Raw genomic sequence first — 18,826 nt, 5'->3', positions numbered from 1 at the left:
AATATGTTCAAAACTATGATATCCCATATTTAATTCATATAAGAGTAGAACAGAAAACAAAAAAAATATACAAAAGGTTGAAAGATATAGATAATAATTATGCGGTATAAAACCATCCTAGTAACTAATATGAGCTGCATCGAAGCTATTTGTATTCATTATAAAGAAAAACTTATATACCAGTTTTAAAGCAATAGACACTCCTTAAGACACATCGAAGGCAATAATAAAATGGTCGACCAAAAAATAACTTGTGCTATCTAAAACAAAAGAAAACAGGAAAAGGACAAACCTCCCGAACATCCTCAAGAAAAGCCTCATGGGATCCACCGTAAGCCCCAACAGCCAGTCTTAGATCAATTGCACGGAAGTCCAAAGGACGAGAAACCATAGCAGGAAATCCGAGAATACCATCATCTTCATTGTCATTAGAATACGTTAGGGCAGCTCCAAGCAAATTGCAGAAAACTTTTGCCTCATCAGCAGAAACAGCACGTCGTAGCACAATACGACATTTTTTCATAATGACATCTGATAGAGAAATCGGACTCTTCTCTTTCCGTCCCTTGGGTTTCTGCTGCAGACCTCCAGCAGATGCCTCTGCCAGCACAGATAGAACAGCTTTCTGTACCCAACCAACAAGAAATGTCAATAGATTAATTGCACGGTTTGCCATTAAAGAAAATATGAACTCCAAATCAATAAATAAATAAATAAAGTATAAAATCTACAAAAATATGATTCTGCAACAGCATTACCAAGCATATAAAGGATGTCCACACGATGAGGAAAGAACAATAGCTAAATAACAGCTGATACATGGGGAAAAAAAAAAGAAAGAAAGAAGATGCATAAAGTGCAATTTTCACAGGCAAATTCTGGATAAACATACAATGATGGAAGGATCTAAAATTAGCAACATATCCAAGCTCATCATTCAAATTATTTAGGTAGAATGAACTAAGAAAACAATTAATATTAGCAATAATAAGACACAGAAAAAAAAAAACTGTCAAATGGGTGACTAAATTGTGACCACAATTTCTCCAGGTCAAGAGTAGCAATAGTTAAGTGTGCCTCAAATTTGAGATGAATTCTCTTATAGCTTGCTGACATGCAAAAGTTGGTGATGCTGCTCAATACTGTTTTACCTAGCTAAACTAGACAATAATGTCAAAGATATGTTATGATTCTATCATGCTAATCCAAGAATGATAGCATTAGAGATTCCACATTAAATGTTACATCATATTCATTAATAAATAATAGCATTAGATATCATATCATCATATTATCCGTAAATAAGACAGATGGATTTTTAATGGAAAAGAAAAGTAAACAAAATCAATTTACAACATTAACAAACAATATCTGATATGCACATACTCAATTCCAAAACATTATCTAAAAATGTCTACAACTAAAAGAATAATAGTGAAAATTATAACTGCCTCGCATGATGAGGAATTTCAAAATCTGTTTGTAAAAAGCTTATCATAATTTTGGAGCAAATATTGGACAATTACAGCACGATAAAACTGTGAGCAATTTACCTTGGTCGGCCCCGATGCATTTCCCTTATAAACTTCTTTACTGATTGAATGCTCCAAAATTTTCTTCGCCCATTCTGGTGGATTTTTCTCCAGAGAATCATAGATGCACTTTCTTATTCTTGTTCCCACATTGGTTGGTAACTTTTTCACAGGCTCCAGAGGCTGTGCCCACTCAGGAAGACTATTGCTATTCACAACAGCTGGCTCAGAAGCAACTATTGCTGCATCAAAATCCTTGTCATCCACAGGCAAAACTTCATTATCCCGCTTCATATGACCAGATATTTGTCTTTCAGCTTCCGCAAGCAGCTGAGAATCAAAAATTTTAGTTTCAACAATTTCAATCTAATCTGCTAAAGATTCTTAACCATAAACTCAAACACTGACCAATCCATTCAGAATACCGGATTTACTGCATATATATTAAACATAAATTTAAAAAATTGTGACAAGTCACAGGGTCAAATCGGAGACCTCAAAAGTTGTTCCAAGAAAATCTATGGGTGATTCATAGATGTCATGCATGGAGCCAGCTCTCATCGTTAGGCACTTCTTAATATCAGAATATTGCTTGCTCAGTCAAAACTCAAAAGACTATACAACTTTGGGTTCTGTGCTAGCAAATTTACACCATTAGTTGTTTTATAACATATGCCAATTGGGTAAGCAAAGTGGATGTACTAAGTGTACTCACAGAAGTTTTAAAGATGAAATTAAATTATGTGATATACGTGCATCATGTGTACATTTAAATAAAAATATAATATCAATTGGGATGACTCATGAGTTATGAATTTCTTTAAAAATGACCAAAGTCTGGAACTCTCTTCTTGCCTTGCTCATGGATGTTCTTCAACTCTCTAAGGGGTGCACCTAGAAACTTCAGTGTTTTAGGAATCTTGGAATGCCAATAGTCCTAGACACTTGGACAAACCAGGCACTCGAAAAAGAATAACAATTATGCTACATCAGCTGAAAGTGTCAGCACTTGGCATGGTTTTTTGGAGTGTCCAGCAAAAGGACACTTTAGTCTAAGCGATGGCACTTAATCAATACTAAGCGCTAAATCAAGGGTTAAAGTCTAAACTACCAAGGCGTGGTACATGCCATGGTAGATCACCATACTGACACAGGATAACAGCAGGCATGGCAGGCACCCCTGTATGATATGGACGGTAAGAACTGAGCCACACACCCTTGAATTGACTAGTAGGTGAATCCATGCACTAGATTATACTAGCCTAAAGTGTTAAACAAAACTTTTATTCAACTGAAAGTGTCAATAATATATTTACCACTAGCTTATAACCCCATTATAACCCCATGTGATGCCTGGGATGTAATTTTTTTAAATCGATATTTAATTTTTTTTATCTTATGAAGATCCGACCTACAAAGATTGGAGGAGGAAGTCCGATACATATACCTTTATTTTAATTTATATATATATTAAATATTAAATTAGATATATTAAATTAAATTAGATTAAACTTTCAAAACCTCAAGGGACCAACTCACACTACCACAACTCGCACAAAATCCCATATCTTTTGGGGAAAAAAGCAGTCGGGACTTGAGAAACCCCTGTAATCTCTCTCATGCGATCTCCTTTCCCATGAGCTTTGAAAAAATAATAAAATAAAATGAAAAAAAATGAAAAGAAAAAAAAATCTAAATGGGGAAGGTTAGATATATTACATTAAATTGGATTAAGCTCTCAAAACCTCAAGGGACCAACTCACTCCGCCACAACTCGCACATTCCGACGGCCATTCCCAACGTTCTCCTTCTAACCCTTTGCTCCTCTCTTTTCTCTTTCCCTTTTCCTTTCCCCCAGACCATTCCAAAGCTTCCAAAAAGCAGAAAGAGTCCAAGAAATAGGAAAGAGAAAAACCACGATCGGGAATGTAGACCGGCCCTCTCCTCTTTTTTGCTGTCCATGGAGGTCCAAAAATGGCGACAGATAGTGATTTCTAAGTCTTGGGATGGTAGAATGTAGTACAGGTGAAGCTTTTCTATCATTTCTTTTGCTTTCTTGAACTTTGGCTCAGAAAAGGGCCGCATTGGATGAGCGTTTAAGTTTGATTAGGCTGAGAAGAGTTATACTCGCTTCTTGCAAGGGTTTGGAGGTGTTTTTACCCCCCTTTTCTTCGGAGCCAATGAAGCTTTTGTAGATCTTTTTGTTTATTTCCCCTTTCGATGAGAATGGCGGAAGTGAGTGGTGTGTTGCCGTAAGCGCGATAAGCTTCTTCAGGAGCTCCCCAATTTCATGGTCTTTAGATGCGGACGACGGACGACAGAGAGGCGGAGGCCACTGCCCATCGAGAACGAGCGACGGAGAGGCGGAGGCCACCAAGGACGACGCGCGACGAGCACTTTTGCAAACTTTCGCGAGCATGCCACATGCCAAATGGAGCTTCCGCAAGCATACCACATGTCAAACAGAGGCCCTACATTGGCAGAGGCCTCCGTTTTAATATATATATATATATATATATATTAATTAGATATGGCAGTTACCCCCTACTTTTGTTTTTCAAGGTTGAGGTGTAGAACAACTGGACATTTGTGACCTGTGCCAAGTGTCTCTAGGTAACTAAATTTGTGAATCTTCAATTTATATATATATATATATATATATATATATATATATATTAGATATGGCAGTGCCCCCCTGCTTTTGCTTTTCAAGGTTGAGGTGTAGAACAACTGGACATTTGTGACCCGTAACAAGTGTCTCTAGGTAACTAAATTTGTGAATCTTCAATTTGGATGAATACAGTATATAAAATTGACTGGCCATAAAATGGAATTTGCAACCCATTTGATTTATGAATTTAAGCTCCAAACCTGCAAAGATCTATACAACCAAGGACCGTCAAACCGAAACTAGACCCCGTGCTGGCCAGCCGACAGTACGATTTGGTACAGATCCATATCGGTCTGTGCCGGGCCAACCAATATGGCAAAAAAGGGGGGAGATAAAGAGAGAGAAGAAAGATAGGAAGAGAGAACGGGGGAGGGAGAAGGAGAGGGAGAGGGCCGTCAGAGGCTGCCGGAGGCCATCTGAGTTCTTGCCGAGCTCGATAAAAATGGAGGAAGGAAAGAAAAGAGAGGGGGAGGTCCTTACCAAGTGTCCAGAGAGTGTTGGAGACCATTGGACGAACGGCGACGCCACCGTGACATCTCCGACAGTCGGCAAGCCTACTCCAAGGGGCCTGAGAGCGACCGAGGCCGAAGGAGGGCCTCCACCCTCCTCCAGTGCGAAACAAGAATTCGCCCTTGTTTCGCCTTTTTTTGGGTTTGATCGCGCAAAGTTGGCAATTCACTTATTTTGTTGGTTGCCGACTCCAACCGAAATGATAAAAAAAATAAAGTAGACAAGTCAACAACTTAGTTGCCTATTTCGCACGATAAAACCTAAAAAAAAAGACAAAACATGGGCGAACCCCTATTTCGCACTGGAGGAGGGCAGAGGCCCTCCTCTGCCCTCGACCACTCTCAGGCCCCTCGACACAGGCCCGAACAGCCTCCGACGGCCCTCTTTTCCTCTCCCTCTCGTTCTGCCCTTCCCCCCTCCCTCCTCTCTTTCTTCTCTCTCCCTCCAAGACGGCCGCTGTGCCATTTTGTACGTGAGAACCAGACCGGTTTTCCACCAGTACTATTTGATGAATGATGTATATGACGAATATCTAATTGTAGTCTTTCAGTCTCTATACACTGTAATTAATAATATTGGTCCTTGGTACTTGATATGATGACAATCATCATTCTTCATATCCCTATGCAGCTTTATATTTGTGCATTTAACTCTTCCATATATTTATCAAGTTATGTATTAGATAGATTGTTATTTAATAACTGAATAACATGTTGCAGTTTTTGATTCATGTGCCATATGATTCCTTGATATCCTCATTGGTTTTTAATATAATAATAAAATTATACAAACATACAGTTCTTAGTAACAAAAACTAATGTTAAACCATCGATAATCATTCAACATTACAATCCTTGATTCTTTAGTCAATGGTCATGTGACAATCTATGCCAAATAAAATTTAATTCATTTTATGAGATTCACTATACCGGTTCCCTACCAATGCGATATGGTAATTACAATACTTGTACAAACAGAAGGTTGGGAGGCCCTTTTCTCATACCCAACTATAGTACCACCTAAAACAGGACAGTCCGAGTTGATACAATAAAAAAATAGATGGAACTAACTGATTCCACCTAGTACAGGCTATTTTGACCCATGTGCCACACCGAACCTTGATACTACATCGGTACCTTGCTAGTATGGTACGTTAGGCTAGTAAAGGTTGGTATGACAAACCATGTTCCCTAAGCACTTGTTTACCAAGTATCCAAGTGAAAGAAGCATTCAACACAGCTTCCACACATAGTAAAGGACAAAGCATGACTTATATTTCATATGTGTATAACATACGGCATATCAAAGTGCAATATAGAAAATGACTGAAATTCAAATGTGTTATCAATCAATGCACGACATGTGTAGAGAAACAATCCTTGCTTATAATATTTGTTCTCTGCAATATATTCATGCACAAGTCACTAAATATCAAATTATCTATGAAAACTAGCAAATATTTTAAGAATGCATATTAAAGTTCTTAATATTGAATATACTGTCAATGCACAGGGCTCTAGATCAGACAGCACATCAAAGCTCTCACCTAATAATGCATGCAGTAATGTGAGTGTTTATTTAGAAGAGAATTCATAGAACATGAGTCATGAATCTTGCACATTTTGGTACTCACCAATTTTTTCAAAATATAGCTTCAACTGAAAATTTATTAGACACTACATATCACATAAGGGCAGATAAAATGAAATGTGCCCTCTTACCAATGCATCTGCTTCCATTGAAGAAACTCCTGAAAGTGAGCCACAGAGCACACCACCATCACCCTGGAAGCAGCGGAACAACTTCATACCTTCGCGACTATAGACATCTGGTGAATCCATGCAACCATTCACAGATGAGACAGCTAAAATATATCTCCGGGCTAATTCTGGCCATGTCAGTTCATTAATAGTTAGCATATCGATCTTTGTTTCTTTTGCAGGTGGGGAGTTATCAACATCTTTCTTTCTTCCACGTCTCGGTTTTGATTCTCTAGCATCAAAATTTGGATCTACGAAAACTGCAACCTTGCAAAGTAGCTCACTGACCAACACTTTCAGCAATGCAATATGAATCTTTGTCAAAGCTACTCCATTGCATCTGCCATAAGTATATGATGCCAATCTAGCTTGAGCGGCTTCCCTTGCAGACGCTGTTTCAATTGGCATAAATGCGAATGGACTCTCTTCATGAGCTACTGGACCAGATTCACCAGTTGGAAATGAGGTTGAGCCATTTGCACTATTATTTAGTTGTGAAGCAGGGTCCTTACATTTCTGAATTTCCTTTTGTAATTTCTCCAAATTATATGACCCAATAGGCCACGGATCAATAAGCTCTTCTTCAAGCTCTTCAAATGATGGAGGTTCTTTCAGACCCAAAATTTCATAAAAACGCCACAGCAATTCCCATATCTTTTTTTTTTTTTTGTGTTAATAAAAAAGAGAAATGTAAAAAGGCAGCTACATAAGAGACATAGCTCAAAATTTAAATATGATAAATGTCTTTTGATTGAGAGAAAAAATGAAAACAAATTGCAATGTGAATAAAGTACCTGAAGAACATCCCCAACCAACTCTGCTGGAAGCCTGCTGTTCATAGGTTTCCCTGGTGGGTGCTGGTAGTCTCTTGATTGGTCGTCTTCAGCAAAGTCCTGCAGCCTAGATTTTTTATGCCCTCTGTATAAACTATATAATGCAACTTCTTCTCCATCTTGTTCTCCATTCTTTTGGATGGCTATTAGCATCCCACTCGCAACAGTCAATGATGTCGAAAAATCAGTCCTATCATTCAAAAATTGGTAATGCGAACAAGCATGAGATCCAGGAAGGCTTTCAATAATTTCTTGTACAAAGCCCATATCCAATCCAAACCTATCCTGGTTTAACCATTCTGCAAGTGATTTGCATGTAGCTTCTAGTTCACTGTCTTTCTGGATTACTCGTGGTGTACCAATCGGCCCATGGAAACAGCAAAATTTAGCTAGGGGACCAAGATGATCAAGAGTTTCTAGAATTCCATTACCTGAATATGATGAAAGCTTTCTACCATCGTGCATGCAGCTAAATTGCAAACAGCCTGATTGCTTGTACACTTCGCGGCAAGCATCAAGAAGAGTATGAGAGACCATCTTCCATACTGACTGTGATGACCTTCCTTCTACATAGAATTCTCCTATTTCATCTCTCATTCCTGAAGCCTCAGCAGACCTTTCTGAATGGCAATTCAGATCGGGTGTTAAAACAGCTGCCTTTTGCATATTAATTTGCACAGAGGATTCATATGATGTTTCACCAAGATTGCTGCTAAAGCATGATAACAAGTCTTGCTGTGATTGATCTGGATCTGATAGCAGCATTAGAATGTCTTCATCTTTATCATAATCTGCATCAACAGTCGTGCTAGTACTTTCCATCCTTTGTGGCATATTATCTTTGTTAACACTTTTATGAAACAGAACAGTTGCCCCATTGGGTATAGGTGATATTAAACATGGACGCCTCCGCACCTTGAAAACAGGCCCAGCGTTACCACCATCTGACACCTCACACTCAAAAAGTGAACCTGTAATTATATCATGCCAACAGGATTTATATCCCACAGGCCAAATCTGATAGCTGTCATGATATGTTATTCGTAAATCAATTTTCCCCAGACTGACCACAAAGAAATCTTCATATTGAATTGGAAGACCAACCTGGAAGGAGAGTTTTGAAGATGATGAAAAATCAAGCATTAACTGTTGTAGCCTAATTAAAAAAAGAAAGGAATAAACATATGATGTATGCATTTATCTATCCAAATACACATACATATCAATGGAATAATAATCACCTCATATACCCATATCTACGTGCATGCATAGCGTATGTATATATGCACAATGACTAGGTATACAGATATGCATGCATGTATAAGTACATATATGTGATTATGTATACCCATGTATGCCATTTGGCAGGTAGCTAAGCAGATGTACACATATGACATATCTACATATAGAATAAGCCATAACATTCTAAACTTGAAATGACAGAATGAAGAAAGCAGGACCAAAACGAATGAATCTAGAACAAATAGGAAAATGCGTGGCTGCTTACAGTCACATCTTGCGATTCATTGCCACAATTCTCCTCCATGGAAGTTTTTGCAAAACTTGATTCCAGGAACTCTGTATCAGATGAGGGCTCCATTCCACAGCTGACCTGCACACTGTCCTGATTTTCATTATAACTTGTTATCATTGAATTTCTGGCAAGATCTTTTTTCCTTCTGCGAAGGGTCAATGACTTCTGTGCAGTGCCCGAACCATCACTTCTTTCATCAATGTCCATAGAAGGGAAGAATGAGTTTATCCCGAGATATTGGGAAACACCAGCCACTGACTCAAACCTTTTTCCATCTGGTGCACAATATACAGCATATGGACCAGATCTGTTCTCCAATTCTTTAAATTCCACTGACCAACCGTCACCCAGAAAGCCTCCCCTATCCATAATAAAGTTTCTTAATGACTGAAGAAACATCTCTCCCTGTGACTGACCTGATACCGTTACAATATTGACCGCAGACCTTCCTAAAAGAGAAGAGCTCGAAACTGGATCTTCGAAATCTCTACTTGCAAATAGTCCATGGTGTGAAACACCTTCCGAATTTTTTTTCATGTCATCACTTACTATTTCAGTATCCTTGCCTAAATCAAAAGCATTTCTTATGTGACCAACATTTAAATGTGGAAATGATGCACCAAACCCACCAAATGAAGATCCATCAGGATTGTTTATTCTGCATGCAGCATAGATCACAATCATTCACTTGTATTAGTAAGTGCAAAAGGATTGATCAAAGACTAAGTTGGCTAAAAATAAAATTTTTGGTCAGCAAAAAGTTTAAACAAATATAAGACTGTAATATATGCAATGTTTTTAGATCAAAAACTTTGGAAATAGAATTTAAAATCATAAAGGTCTTCCACTTCATAATAGGTCTTTTAGATGAAAAACCATTAAGATGACTTCGTCATTAGTAGAAAAGAAGAAGATGTACATCCAATTAGGAATATCTGGGTTTGGGTTAAAGAAATATTAGACCATTATGGCTATTTAAGATGTAGATGGCTTGGTCAGCATTATTTTGAGGAAGCTTATAAACAAGATTTCATGACCCTAGGATGAACATGCTGAACAAACAAAAGCATAAACATGGACTCATTATTTGATGATGGTTGCCTGGAAAGATTGCATGCACATTACATGAGTAACATGTAACAGATTACATGGATGAGATGAGATGATCATGTGGCAACAATAGCATTACAAAAATTGTAAGTAACAAGCTGAATCCCAACTGTTCCGGTTGTTTCATAAAAATATTCCTTTGCTAATTCGTTCCTCCTAAGAGCTACAGCCTGCTTGGTGGAAACTTTTCGAAATCCCTTATCTCAACATCATTCTATGTAATCTAAACTCTTTACTTTCTCATTAGTAAACTTTCAAGTTTCAACACAAATACGAGTCACTCTCCATGCAATTCTTTACTAGAGCTTCAGCATATCTCACTAAAGATGCATGTTCCTACCAACTAACTCAATGCTCCACCATGGAATTCTCAATTAGTGTAACTTTAATGCTTCCTCCAATTAACTTTCTGGAGTCCTATCACCTAAACCCGCATCTCTACCATGCTCATCTACGTGCCGGACCCCTCTTTATTGCCCAACAATGGGTGAGATTAGGGGATTACAAAAGAATGCCCATCTCAACACACCCCCCCCCCAAATCCTTCCCCCTCCCTGCATCAGTGCTGTAGGGGAAGAGAGGAAAGGAAGAAAATGGGATAATAGAAGAGAATAAGGAGGAAGAGAGGAAAGATAATTTAGGCATTCAGGTAAGTAGTGAAGGTACATGGCACACCAAAACTAGTATTTTTTTCATCTTCCACTTTCTCTTCCTTTCCTTCCTTCTCTCCCTCCCTCATGGTCTCATCTTCCTCATTTTTCCACTTTACTACCTGCCTCCAGATCATGTAGTCGCTCCTACCACCGAAGGCAGCACTAACAATTCATTGCTGCAGTCTACAGAGGAAAAGAGGACAAGGGAAGAGAAAGAACAGGAAGGAAATGGAAAAAGATTATAGATCCAGTCTATTCAAGCTATGTTTGTAAATTGGGAGAATTGAGACAGTTGACTCTTTTTCTGTGCCAGATACATTACGCCCTTTGCCATTTGGCATGTGTTTCTTCCCTCTCTCCTACATGGACATCACTTTGTCTCTTCTCCCTCTCCAAGATGTCATGCACACAACTCTATCCTACTCTTTCTCCTCTTTTGCTATATTTGCTTATTTTACTAAGCTTTTTGGATATTTAGGTGTCTTGAACTCAGGGCCTTCAGATGAAACCAGGTAAACCCATGGTTTCATGATTTGTGCCTAATATTTTCAGAAAAATTAAATAGTTTATATTCTTCTGCTTACGGCATATTTGAATCCTACATTAGGGTGAATTTGAAGAAAACATAAAAGTCTCTGTCTCCCTTATTTGCAGTCAAAGTTAATATTCTGAAACCATGTGCATTCAAGAAAACAAACAGATTCTGACAATACAAGGCTTTAGGTTGATAAGAAATCATTCTAAATTCAAAATAAATTATAGAAGACTAGGGTAATGATAGTAATTAAAAAGTCTTGGTGCATCTAAATAGGGGGATCATCATTGTATTTGATCATACATTGCATCAATGCATTGATGGACATGAAATGTAACCAAAAGTTTCAACAGCATGACAATCAGTTAGCTAGCCCTCATTGTTGTATTTCTAACTTGCAACAAAGGATCGATAATCCATCAATGAATCCATTGAATTCATGGTTTTCATGAAGAAAATGGATATGAAACAGGTAGAAGAAGTTGAGGAAGCTCAAGATCTACCACTAATAGATACTATAGTCAAAAATCTACAAGTCGGTTGACCCTTCGGCTTGCAACATGACAACAAAAATTTTGATAGTAAAAGAAGAAATGATTATTATAAATGATCCAGGAATTAAAGAGATGATCTAAGATTGTTTTCCAATAATTATGACTCTTGGCACAAGTGACACAGGTAATAATCATTAGCAACCACTTAACTCCATGTCCTAACATAGTAAGCAAAAGATGTAATATCGTGTGGTTGCACGAAGAATACCTCATCATTTCATGTGATTGAAAAATCACTTACGTATTCAAGCAAGGTTTGCTAGTATTTATCTATACTAATATTTGTTTTTTAGTTAGTAAACTTTCTTTCTTATATTTAGAGTTAGATCTATGGTTTTTGGCTCAAAATCATGGTGGGTCAAAATGCAAACTCATGAAGAAGCTCGTACACAATGGAAGCATATGGTGTGGGGAAATAAAATACCATAGTTTTAATTTGATGCTATCCATGGATTTTGCTTAGGTGAATTTTAAGGATAAACGTTTTCATATTTGTTTTCCATTAATATTTTTGGAAAGTTCTATCAACCATAGACAACCCAAATGATTAACCATGTAGCTGACTACCCTCATGGATCCCACTTATCTTGGACAAAGAAACACAAGAATGTACATTTCTCACCCTATAGCCAAAGAAGTAAGCGCCAACATTTCTTGAGCACAAATTAAGGTTGAAGAGGAAATGTTGGAAGAGGAAAGAATCATTAATATTGGGTTTCATGAAGAACAATATTGTTAGCTTCACTTCATTCCGCCATGTAGTGTAAAACACAAGCTGAAACGATGCATCATCAACTAATAGCTGTAAGATGCCAAAAAGCCCAAAGACCAGTTTTGACTATAGAGCAAAGTCAGCAGACTATAACCAAAAACTATAAAACTATTACACTCAGAAAAGCATAATTAGTAACTGCCAAAACTCCCTTAAGCTTATTAAAACCTCTTTCTTCCTCAACCGAAGCCTTAATGCAACAATTACCCATTATAACTAGCATTTAGGGTCCCTCCAGTACTTTGAGAACTCACTATAACCACTCCCTATTCCTAATCTATAAGATTTTTTTGTTGATCTTCCCATAACCAGATTATGAGAGAACAAGCACCAAAATAACATAAGCCATCAAATTTCAGAGTTCTAGCATTCCCAGCATGTTAAACACGATCCAATCACCTAGGCATGACAACAATAGTGAAACAAAGCATAGAAGCATCAAAACAACGAAATTGCCAGATTTTGTTGTCAAACCCATCATAAAATTACTCTCCCGCTCATGATCTTTGCAGCACTTCCAATGGTAACAGAAAAAGATTGTGTTCCTTTCACTTTCTCACATTTGCACCGCTACATTCTAAGCAATGGAGATAGAGTCATAATATGTTATTAACTTATTAGCTGGAAAACAATAAATTTTGATGTAGTGCTGCCACATTGTCCTTCATCCTTATGATCTAGCGTAAACCATCATTTGCCAAAACTTTTTTGATAGAAAAACTAATATGAATACTGCGAGTGTGCCCAGGTCGAAAGCAGGTTTATCTACATATATTATGAGTTGAGAGACTGCAAGTTTCACCAATTCATGTTCTGGTTTGATACATTATGGGATCCTCCCAATTATTTGCTTGCAAGGGGGTATAGAAATTTGCTCTTTTGATTACTATATTTATGACAAGACACTTTCTAAGCTTCTAGATATGCATCCATCAATAGCAAGTAGAAGAAGATGGAGAACATGAAAATAATCAGAGAAAACATGGTAGCAACAATCAACGGTTATATTCCAGTATTGTGAATCCACAAGTAATACAGAAGAATACTGAAACTTTCGCAAATGAACGAAGAGTAAAGAGAAAAAAGATGCCTGTTTAGCCCGCCGTTTCCGCCGACGTGCAACTCCTCCGAGGTGTTCGCTTCCCCATCTCCCTCGCTCGGCGGCAGGGCATTGATATCAAGAAGCCTCGCAGCCCCAAGAGCCCACCTCTTATTCGGCACCCCATTCAGGGTGCACTCGGCGCAGACCCACTCCTCAAACGCGACATGCTGCCGCGCCCGAACCCGGGCGCAGCTGAGGTGGAACCCCCTCTCGCATCCGTCGCAGACGACGGTACCGCCCTGGCTCTCGGGGCGGCCGCAGAGCCCACACGGGAGGGGCCGGCCGACGCCGGTCTCCCCCGGGAACTCCGCCGCGAGGCCGGCGGCGGGGGCAAGATTCCCATGGAACCTACACGCCAAGGCGTAGGCATCGAAGGGCAAGAAAGCGGGAGGAACCGGCGGGCCAAGAATGGGGATGGGTGGCGCCGCCGGGGCCGGGGCGGCGGGAGGGGTGTCGCAGGGGGGCGGGGGGAACTCGTTGAGGTCGATGACGAGGGGGGCGGGGCGGTGATCCATCAGGGGCGAGGATCTGGGGCGGGCATCCTCGGGTGTATCGGCGACATTCTTGTATATTTTTGGAGGCGGGGCGGGATCTAGGGATTTGGCAACTGCGTGGCGGCGAATGGAAAGGGAGGAGGGAATTTGATTCTGGAGAAAGGAGAGAACGCTCGGTTTCAGTGGATTTCGGTGGGATCGTAGGAAAAGCGGGGTGGCGGGTGGTGTAGAAGGCGGTGCTGGGCGGAAGGACGGGCGGCCGAAACGAGCGGTGTCCGGGAGCGGCGAACCGGGACAGGAAAAGGGTTTCGGTGTGACGTGGGACGCGTGGAGATAAGTGGGGTGGGAGTTGGTGAGTGGTGTGTGCTGGGGCAGGGGTAGGTGATCGGGAGCTCGTCAAGGTTAGGAGGGGAGGCGACCGGTGGGCAAAAGGTGGCAGTGCACGCGGGTTACGTGTGACCGGACGGAGCGACGCGAAATGGATGTACCTGGAAGGGCAGGAGGGTAGGATTGGCTGTTGTGGTTGAGATAGCAAATGGACTTCTTTGCTAATCAGGATTCGACACGCAGTTGGCCCTTAACCCATGGGTCCAAAAATGTTTGTTCAGACGGATTTTTTGGACCATCATGGTTGGAGTCCGGTTTGGAGTTGGACGGTGGATGGGGATTAAAACAACCACAAGCAAGAGGTCAACCACGCTAGGAGTGCGACAGAATGGCCGCACTGGACCTGCTTATCGGATGGACCAAGTTGGGTTCAGGCTGGGCTCAGTCACAAATCTAACCACAAATAGAAAAGTCGGAGCCCACACCGAGTTTGAGGCTTATTTCCTCGGTCCGAGCCCAATATCTTTGGATGTCGGGCTGGGCCTCGGGCATTTTAGATCTCGAGCAACAAGAGAGGAAAAGGAGGACACAGCAACGCCGAAAGAGGGAGCGGATGATGCAATGGTGATGATAAAAGGAGCAGCCGATGTGGCGATAGCGAGAAAGGAAGCGGATGACGCGGCGAGGAGGCATGATAAGGCGATGGGAATGGGATTTAATGGATTTGGTAAATATAGTTCTAATTTTATGGGTGAAGTTAGGAGTCCATGGGAAACTAGCTCTTATATCCAAATTTCTTGAGTTGCCTTTGAAATTAAACAAAAATATTATTCCGTAAATAAAATAGTCATGTATTAGTTTAAATGGTTAGTAACTTTAAAAAACTAAATCAATATAAAATTTGTACAGATGAAGCTAGTATTAAGGGGGAAGATGCACATAACAAGATAAATTATTTCTTGTTTTAATCTAAGCACATGTTTGACACATATGTTTTTAAAACAATTCTACTTCATAAATAAAGGCAAAAACACTAGGTTATAAAAAAAAAAAAAAAAAAAAAAAAAAAGCTAAATCTACCGCATCATTAACTACTAGAATTATTACATCAGTGGGATAAATAAGAGTATTGTTGATACTAATCTATTCTTTTAAATATAAATTTTGCTATGATAAAAATGGGTGAAAGCGAAAGCAAAAGCGATAAACAATAGCAAAATATCACAAAGCAACACCACTTCGTAATTGATGCTTTCTTATTGGATAGGAAATAAAAATTTCTTAATCATTTGATTATCCATAAGCGAGGCCAAGACTAAAACTCTTGATCATTTAAGAATTTTTTTATCTCCAAAATAATATATTCATTCAAGCTATCTAGTCATCAAATGAAGTGTCAACTGAATGGTTTTCTCAGCATAAGCAGTTTTTATTTGGACAAGACCAATGTATTTATTTATTTATTGGTTCTCATCGCGACTCAACTTTGTCGGACGGCTTGTTTGATTTGGAAATCATGTGCAACACATAAATCCATTAGCACTATTTTGCATCAGTCTCCAGTATATTCGGCCATTAAATGTCTCAAACAATCATGTCATATTCTCAACATGCTTACACTGGGTGGTCCCACTAATTTGCGTGACATCATAGCTATCAATTTTTTAGAGTTCTTTGCCTAAATTTAACTCAAATTCTTATACAGGTGGCTAAACTTATTCAGTCCACTCTTTTGTTCATGCTTATCATGAGCTAGTTTTTCTTTCCATTATAAGGAGGCCCAGCTTGCATTGAGCTGGACGTCGTCAAGTAACTATCCGCTAAAAACCAAAGTCCAAGGGCGTAGGTGTACAATAGTTATAATGACTCACCAAGATGTCGGTGCGAGACATCACATCCCGTACCATTAGATATAGTTTGGTAATGCAAATAAAATTATAATAATAATTTAAAATTATCAATAATTTGAATCGTCGATGATCTACTCATCGATAATCTAAGATCACTGTATTTGATAACCCACGATTCAGATCCTGAATATTTATAAATAATCTATTTGATATTCTGTTAAAATTTAAGATCATTACTTATATAATATCAAATTATTTATAATATATTTTACAAAAATATATCTATTAATCATATATAATATTATATAAATAAATATTAATATTTTATTAATATATTAATAATTAATAGGTTCTATAAAAATATATCTATTAGTCCTATAAAATATTAATCCTATAAAAATATATTAATTACTATTATAGAATTAATATTTTTATGTATACTTATTATATATTATTTATTAATATAAATATTTATTTTGATTAAAAAATAAGATAAATAGAAGTAATATATTAAATATTTTTATTATATAAATATAAAGTACAGTAAGATATTTTTACTCTAATTGAAAGTTATTATTGAATCATCACATGATTAATAATATGTTATAACATAATATATATGTCACGCCCCCGATCCGAGATTATGAATGGAGGGTCATGGCAACCGCCGCATACTCATAGAAAACTTTTTCATAAGCATGCAAGGCATTTTATCATGCTATCCTAAAATAACAGTGGAATAATTAGTCAACAATTTAAATCTAAAATATAACGACTTAAATTTTTTCTTTAATATCTCAATAAATTCAACAATGATTCATAGGCCTTACATCAAATTCAATAAGACTTTCAACCGAAAATAAAAGTATAGAGATTCTGCTTCTGATCACTCTTCCATTCATATCTTGTATCATCTTAATTCCTCAACATTGTAAAAATAGTAAAATAGGAGGTAATGAGCTAGACAGCCCAGTAATAATGATCACTTCTCAACAGATTTCATCAGGCATTTAAATAAATAATCATTTATAGAAAATAAGTATATAGAGTTCATCAATTCGAAAATAATTTCAATTATGCAACATAATTCATGCCAATTTCATTTCTTTTTCAAAATTCAAATTTCTTTCCAATTTCAATTTCTTTCGTTCTTAAATTCTTTTCGTCAACCATGAGCTATGACCAATTTTTCCTGTGGCAGGTCATAACACCACTATCTTCTTGCGGTGAGCTCGAATCATCTGGCAGCAAAGTCCTTCGAAACCGTTGGTCTCTCTGGCGGTTTGTCGCTGATCTCTCTGGCGACGTAAACCCTCAGGATAAATCAATTACCAACGTATATGCCCCATTGGCGGGGTCCTTTACATAGTCAGGTTGTCAATTCATAATGTTTCTTATATCATAATTCTTCTTAAATTATATTTCATATTCTAATTTGATAATAAAATATATAATTATGTAGTATCGAAATCAATCAATATAATGCATCGTGGAATCAATATGTTTAATCATGCTTCATCATAACATTTCAAATAAGATATTTTCATAACAAAATATCATTCTTCCAATTCATGCATCGTTTCACAAATCATGTCAGAAAAATATATTATAATTTATCGATAAATCTAAAAAAAGTGAAACATTACTTACCTCGAACGCATTCCAATAAATCTACATAATTCTATAAATTTTCTTCCAAAAGTTCTGTTCGTAGATCATATCGCGATATCCCATGATCAAACATCTACAATCCTATACAGAATCAATTTCAATAATTAGAAAGAATACGAATACCATATTTCAACGGTTTAGATTGGGTCCGATCATCTAATTTCATCTAATCAAAATCTAATTATGACCTAAATGATCCAAAGTTTGACTATCAGATCAAATCGGATTCAAGTGATAGGACCGAGATTTCTTCATCGATTTCATAAAATCAAGTAGAGAGAGACAATTAGAAGAGAGAGAATTCATGAGGTACAATTCGAATTAATCAGTGACACAATCCAACATTACGATTGATCCAATATCTCGATTGGTGAAATTAATCATGATCAAATCAAGTCATGGCTAGATCGAAATCATGATGATCAAATCTAAAGATTCATGATCTGATTAAGGTGGGTGCCAGTACGCTGTTTGACAATCATGGATCAGGATTCTTCATTAGAATCAGATCAAGACTATTAAAAAAAATTCCATTCACTAACCTTTTTAGAGAGAGAATATTTTAGAGAGAGAAAATTCTAGAGAGAGAAAACTCATCTTAAATTCTTCAGATAATATGATTCAATAAATTCGATCGATCAGATCAAATCATGTTAAGATTATCATGTGACAATTCAATAAAATCATAAGAAATAAAATCTAAAAATACTGATCTGATCAAAGTGGATGTCGGTTTACCGTCCGACGATCACAGATCAAAAATCCATCACGAGGATCATTTAAATTCATCATCATTCTTCTCAAAATTCTAAAAACCTTAGGAGAGAGAAATAATCTAGAGGAAAGATTCTAGAGAGAGAAAGTAGAGAGAGAAAGTCCAATTCTAGAGAGAGAAAATACTAGTTCAGGCTGAAAGAA

The 18,826-nt window shown here is 37.8% G+C and overlaps 1 protein-coding gene across 1 annotated transcript in view; it reads right to left on the bottom strand.

The window, feature by feature from the left end:
- LOC105050679 (methyl-CpG-binding domain-containing protein 9) overlaps window positions 1–14,471 on the bottom strand; it is a 28,264-nt gene extending 13,793 nt beyond the window's left edge. Inside the window, 6 exon segments of the mRNA XM_010930790.4 lie at window positions 293–625; window positions 1,554–1,862; window positions 6,435–7,127; window positions 7,268–8,410; window positions 8,814–9,498; window positions 13,555–14,471. Of these exon segments, the coding sequence (XP_010929092.3) occupies window positions 293–625; window positions 1,554–1,862; window positions 6,435–7,127; window positions 7,268–8,410; window positions 8,814–9,498; window positions 13,555–14,081 (3,690 nt within the window). The 5' untranslated portion in view covers window positions 14,082–14,471.
- Between the last annotated feature and the right edge of the window lie 4,355 nt (window positions 14,472–18,826).

The sequence above is a fragment of the Elaeis guineensis genome, chromosome 8 (genome assembly GCF_000442705.2).
Source record: "Elaeis guineensis isolate ETL-2024a chromosome 8, EG11, whole genome shotgun sequence".
NCBI classification, from domain to species: Eukaryota; Viridiplantae; Streptophyta; class Magnoliopsida; order Arecales; family Arecaceae; genus Elaeis; species Elaeis guineensis.
The sequence above is the reverse complement of the archived record's forward strand: the minus strand, read 5'-3'. Positions and strand labels throughout refer to the sequence as shown.